This window comes from Atta cephalotes (assembly GCF_000143395.1).
Source record: "Atta cephalotes unplaced genomic scaffold scaffold00001, whole genome shotgun sequence".
Taxonomy (NCBI): Eukaryota; Metazoa; Arthropoda; class Insecta; order Hymenoptera; family Formicidae; genus Atta; species Atta cephalotes.
Window position 1 is genome coordinate 6,564,297 of NW_012130065.1, and position 6,552 is coordinate 6,570,848.

At 35.7% G+C, this 6,552-nt stretch overlaps 1 protein-coding gene across 1 annotated transcript in view; it reads right to left on the reverse strand.

The window, feature by feature from the left end:
- The window catches only part of LOC105625859 (transcription factor collier), a 92,533-nt gene that overhangs the window by 69,350 nt on the left and 16,631 nt on the right, over positions 1-6,552 (reverse strand). Inside the window, exon 3 of the mRNA XM_012207173.1 lies at positions 4,890-4,953. Coding sequence (XP_012062563.1) covers positions 4,890-4,953 — 64 coding nt within the window. The remainder of the gene's footprint in view (positions 1-4,889; positions 4,954-6,552) is intronic.

Consider the following 6,552-nt stretch of genomic DNA (forward strand, 5'->3'; position numbering starts at 1 on the left):
ATATATATATATATATATATATATATAGTTATTTATTATAAATTTTATTTTCAAGAGTCTCTAATCGGTTTAATTAAAAAAAGTCTAAATTGTTTTATTTCTTCAGTTTTATTATATATTATATATTTTAGTTATAATTATCAGAAGATACACGAAAAGGCGAGTTTTACTAAAATATTTAAAAAAAGTTAAGTTAAGTTAATTTGATATAAATCTGAAAATCATTTTATTTTGACTATTAAAATTATTATGTAGGAGGCTCAAGCACAATAATATTGTACAAAGGTTGATATAATTATAGCAACTCTCTTGAGCGTCTTATATAATTATTTTAATGATTTAACAAAATTATTTTCTGATCCATATCTAATTAAATATTTTTAGATACTTGAGCAAAGTTGTTTTTTCAATGTAGACTTCAAAAAGAAAAAGATATTACGAAAAAGATATTATGGCAATTACTCGTGACATATCGGCGTGCATTATTACTGTGTCCTATCAGAATCATGAGCACAGTTCGCCGTGCACATCTCGGCGTTTGCAAGTTTTCGAAACTGTTCCTTCCTTCCTGGGGGAGCATCGGGTAATCCTGGGGTGTATTTCGGACAGACACCCCCGTGGCTTCCGGCTTCGCGTGCCCAGTAAGCCAAGTAATCCCGACATAAGACTCCCAGACCCGGCGGGCGCCCAGGCCCGGGCTCACGCCGCATAACGTTATTGCGGATTACGATACTCTGCTCGAAACTAGCTCACAAATTACCTCGAGAAACCGTCGCGGCTTTACCGGAAGTTACGTACGCAGTCGACCGGTTTACCGTATCCGTAGCCATGTCAGGATTTGTAAATACGGGTCGACGCTAAACTGACCGAATAACTGTTATGAGCTTCTGCCAGAGTATCTGGTTTTCTCTGTTTACAAAAGTTCTAATCAGTAATGATCCAACACGAAAATAATAGTAAAATGTATTCCATTCTTTTTGATATTCATAATGTGAATTGCAATAAAAAGATTTCATTGTCAGTGAAATGATGACTCATAATATTTCTTAAGAATTTATAAAACATTTATGCTTTTTGATTATAAAAAGCTGCATATGAAAATTCAAATACATGTAAATTTAAATTAAGTTATAAAATCTCACCCATATTCTAATCACAAAATAATGTTGCTTACAGTAAAAAAATTAAAAAAGAAAACTAATATTTCTCTTTACTATAATTAATGTCATGCAGAGTCATTCATCGCTTTAATATTTAATTACAGATATTAATATTTAATTACAGATATTATTAAATTCCTAAAAAACTATAACGAAGTTAATATTAAAAGTAGAAAAAAGAGAAAAAGAATTCTTTCTTTTTAAATCGGTTCATCTTGTATCGGTTAAGGGATGTGGAATGTAATTATGAGCGTGCGGAATGCCGCGCGTCAACCTTATCGCCGGCGGTGCGGCTCTTCGCAATTCAAAGCGACGACGATAAAGGGAAGACATGAAGAACATGCTGAATAAGAAAGAAGACTCGCGTGCCATGTCCCGCTGAGCAGAGGCAAATAAGTCTAGGTCGGCGAGTATTAGCATAACTAGGCGACCAGGTTCGAAAGGGACAAAAATGATCTCGAAAAAGTCGACACTACTCTCATTCTATCGCTCTGATCAGCGATCCTTGATCAGCGGCGCTTTTATTATGCACTGCGATATTCCGTCGGTTCTACAGCCTCATGTATTTTGTCTTCGTCTCTATTTTATCGAGCATGTATGTATCATATATTTTCCTTATCGCATATGTGTGCGACGAATGGCTCGAGAAGCGTGCAAGAAAAGGGTAGCTGATGTTGGCGAGGAAGGTGGAGAGAAGTAGAAAGAAGATGAAGAGAAAACGGAGCACGCGAAGATGCTGGAGGAATGAGCGATGACAAAAAGGAGTAGGGCCCGATATGGGCGAGAGTCCATCGTCACTCGAATGGCAGGAAGAGAACGCTCCTTATTTATTATTTAATTACAGATTTATTGCCTGGTCGAGCGATCGGTGACGCCACGACGTGTACAGGAACACCTGATGTGGATCTGCTAGTATAACGGTGGGCTTGGAGAGACGGAGCAACGTGCACCAATTTGTCTCCAGGGCATAACAGGTCGCGCACGCGCGAGCGCGCGGCAAAGTATTTCGTGCATGAAACTTTTATAAACGGCGATACGACACGACAGTCCGATCTACGGCGCATAAATCAGAGTCGTGCTGATGTACCGACTCTAAAGGGTACATAACTAGCGATGTAACACTCGTGTGCGACAATGTATAAGTCTTGTTATATTCTCATGTTCAATAATTGCAAATACTTTTTCTTAGAGAGTAATGCTTTTCAAAATTTTTCTTGTGTCAATGGTGTAATTATATCTTAACGTTCAATTAAGTTGACTGTCTCTTTTGCCATATAAATACGGTTCTTATTTGACAAATTTTTATTTCTTAAATGTAAATTTAATTAATTAATTTGCAAGTGTATGTAAGTTAAATATATTTTAATTTTGTTAAGGGAAATAACATTAAAATCTCACGAAGTCAAATTTCAAAAGAAAATGTGCGTTTCTCAGTTAAATTTGGAATACGATTTATCAAATTCGAATATTCTCTCAATTTTCTTGTTTCATCAGATAAGTCTGTTACATGTCCAAGCGTACGATCAGAATTCTGATACGCAAAGTCACCAGCAACACGAATGATACTGCGATACAACGATATTGCGTTCAAGAGAAAGTATGAATAAAATTACATGACGATAAGGAGAGACAAGGACACAAGTAGCATGTATTCTGATAAAAATAAAATTAATTAAAGGGTATATAAGAGTCAAAAACAGTAAAACTTTAATAAATACACGTCAATTTTCTAATACTTATTCTCGATATCATTAATGTAAAAATTTTTGATGATATAACATATAAAATGTCTTATAATAAAAATTAAAAATTATATGTTTCGGCTTCTTGATCCAATCATCTTCAGATTTATTATAATCGCAGTAAACTCGCAGTAAAAATGAAACAATAAAAATCAAGTAAAAATAAAAATAAACATAAATAAGTTAACCACACACATCTCCGATGGATTGTATGTTAATCGACGAAAATTGTTTTCAATCAGTTCGACTGAATGTTAAAATTTTCTATGGATCTATGAGTAATATGAAAAAATTGAGAACAATCTAGACTATTTATATAAACGTCAATTAAAATAAAACTCACCGGAGAAGTCACAAAGTATGAAAATGTTAAAAACTTGTGTCCAATGTATCATCAGTATGATCAGTAACATTCTTAAAAAGAGTCAATCGCATAACAAACGAGATGATCGGACTAATACATGTCAACGTTACAAGAGAATAGCGATGACTGAATAAAGGCTCACAAAATTAAGTCAATAACCGATGATGCAAAGTATAGTCAAGTATACTCATATACTGTTTACTATTGGTAAATACGATTTATGAAGGATTTAGCATGTATTCTCTCGTAGAGTGGACGAAGATATTGAGACAGAAAACCAGAATATGGCGAAAGAAGACGCGAGAGAGATGAAAAACTTGGCTGACGGTCCGAAAGGTGCGCCTTGGTATTCTTTAGTTTGCAACAGTTAGTTGCTTCTTGTTCGCGATGTTGGCGACACGTTTTAGTGCCCATAGATGGGAGCGCGGTCTCTCAGTCAAGCCAGTCAACGCAAAAATCTTGCATTGATTGATCGGATCCCGGCAATGGAGATGGAGGGAAACACTATAGTAAGAATCCCGGAAAAAAGGAGGATGGAAAAGGCAGAGAAGACAGAAGGAAAGGGGTGGTTTCCTAGCGAGGATGGAAAAACGATGGTCAAGACAAGGGATAAAGTGACGACCGCGGTTTGTTGACGTTACTCTTGGCGTATATGGAATGAAAAACTATTGGGCCGGAAGCCTGTGTACAGCGCCTTGTGGCTTTTTAATGTGTTCATAATGCGAGCACGTTTTTGATGTCTGCTGGTTGGACCACCTTCATAATGTTTGCTTCTTCTGCTCTCTTTCCCCGTCTTTCCTCGTCTCTCTTTGCGCTTCGTCCGTGCGCACATATTCGTGCGTTTCTTTAAGATGGACCTTTTTGTCATGCCTGGGTCAGCGACGTAAAATATGTCTCTGTTGCGCCCGGGTCTCGAAAGTCCCTGAGCTTTTTAGCGGTCTTAAGAGACCGGGTGTCCATGTGGAATGTCGATGGCTCGTCATCATCGCTGCGAATGGAGCTATTACGTGTCCCACTATGCGACTACTAATACAGATCGATTCGAGGCTCTATCCGATCACCTTGTGAATGTAATTGGTAATACTCATATACATGCGCACGCACATAATTTCGTCGAAATAGATATGTTTAATATTAGGTGTAGTAAAAAGAAATCCATTATTTTTCCATTCAATTTCATGCAAAAATAATGGATTTCTTTTTATTACATCTAATATTTAGCATAAATAGTTATAAGAAGTTAGTTATAAAATAACTAAATACATGTAAAAACAAATGACTAAACAAATCAACTAGAATTAGCTAACAATTAAAACTTACTCTTAAATTTAAGTAATCGATAATTTTTTAGCACCAGAGTTGCCACTGGTGTCATTTTGGATCCATTAATTATTTCAATTTTTTTTCTTTTTTTTTATATTAGATAACATACAATTGTCTTGATTTTGTATTAGATACATAGTATAGAATATTGAAAGAGGATGTGAATATAAAACAAATAATTCTAACGATACAAAATAACTTTCCGCTAAATAAAAAACAAAAATAGGCAATTATTAAATCGGCACTTTCGGCAGTTTTAGCGGAATACCAATGTTGAAAAAGAGATTAAATGTTACTTACCATTAGAATAGAGCAGATGTAGACTGTACTGAATACCATTATTCGTCTTTTGGCCTTCAGACTCCTGGAAGAATAGACATAATATCTATATATTTTTTATCACAATGGATATATTTCATTTTAAATCAATCATATTAATCAAATTATCTATAATTTCTATCGTTTAAAAAGTCTAACTATTCAAATGCAGTCTCGCGCGTTCTTCGAGTTCCATTCTATTTTAATTAAGTGCACCGTGACGCAACGCCTGTGTGTGCCCGGTCTGCTCCACCTCACGCTAATTATTAATTTCTTGATGCGCCGGTAAGAGCCATGCCATTACGTATGGCGTGCGATGCATAATTATCATCCTGCCCCGTTGACGAGTCATGCGTGCACCGTGCCATATGCCGCGACCACGGTAATGCATTTTCAACTACCTACCCCCGGAATATCATGGTTGGTGGTACACCCACGACCGCCCTCTCCGTCCCACAACCACGACTTTTAGTTGTATAATACGGCCTTTTGACTCGAGGATAAACGTTGGTAGTCCGATCGATTTTACGTCAAATTAACGTAATTACGCGCGAAGATGTGGCAAAACTTCATTGGTTCATTTTGTTATTCTATCGCATATGCAAATGATGTTATATGATTATTTACAATTATCTTAGTAGATTAATTGTAAGTTAATTTTCTGTATTTTATATAGTTTCACGATTAATTAATTAACGTAATGATAGCTGCGATTTCACGGCCGGGTACATTCGACAGATGTTACAATAGAACAGAGATTCTTAATGTAAGATTATATTTGACCGAATTACTTAACTGCGGTGAAAATAAATTTCAATTAACTAATTACAAATAATAATAAAAGTTATATATAAGGATAATAATTTTTAAGTACCGTAAAATAGGATAATTTTGGTCTAAAATTAAAATAATTTTGATCCATGTTTTAATAATGCTTAGACAATAAGAATGTCAAAATTGGAATATAAAAAGTGTCTTAAAAATACCTTGAAGACGTCATATGTATTTGAAATGCATGCTATTTAGACATTTTTTTAAATTTCAGTCAAAGTTATCTCATTTTATATAATAATTTGTTATCTTGTGTATGTAATAAAAAATATATAATACTTTTTATAAAGTAATAAATAATAAAATTTATATAAATTGGAAAAGACAAAACATATATATTCACTTTTTCATTTTACGTTTGTCGTGACAATCTCATACTTTTAAATTCTCTTATTTCTCAAGTCTGACTGTCTCGGCTCCATTTCGATGAGTACGAGTTCCTCAGAAGATATCAAGATTATAGCTTATCAGCTTAAGCACGGGAATAGTCGACGCGGATAAGAAAACCGCATAAATCCATCGCAAGATTTCTCCGCGAATGAACGGGAAGTGATCATTTTTCTAACGGAATAACTCCTTCCATCCATATCCGCGCTCGCTTCATCGGATAATCGGTCCTGCTTCGCCGATCGGCGTCTGATCGGCGACGTCTTTCTTCCCTTTTTTCCGTCGCGCGCGTGGTCCGAGCGTACGCATTAAGCTCTCTCCTGTCGTCGGCGTTCGTCGCGACCATTAATCTCTAAATTCGTCCGGCGCACGATGGACGTTAATCAGATATATACGCGGATAGGTCGAGCTACTCTCTCTCTCTCTC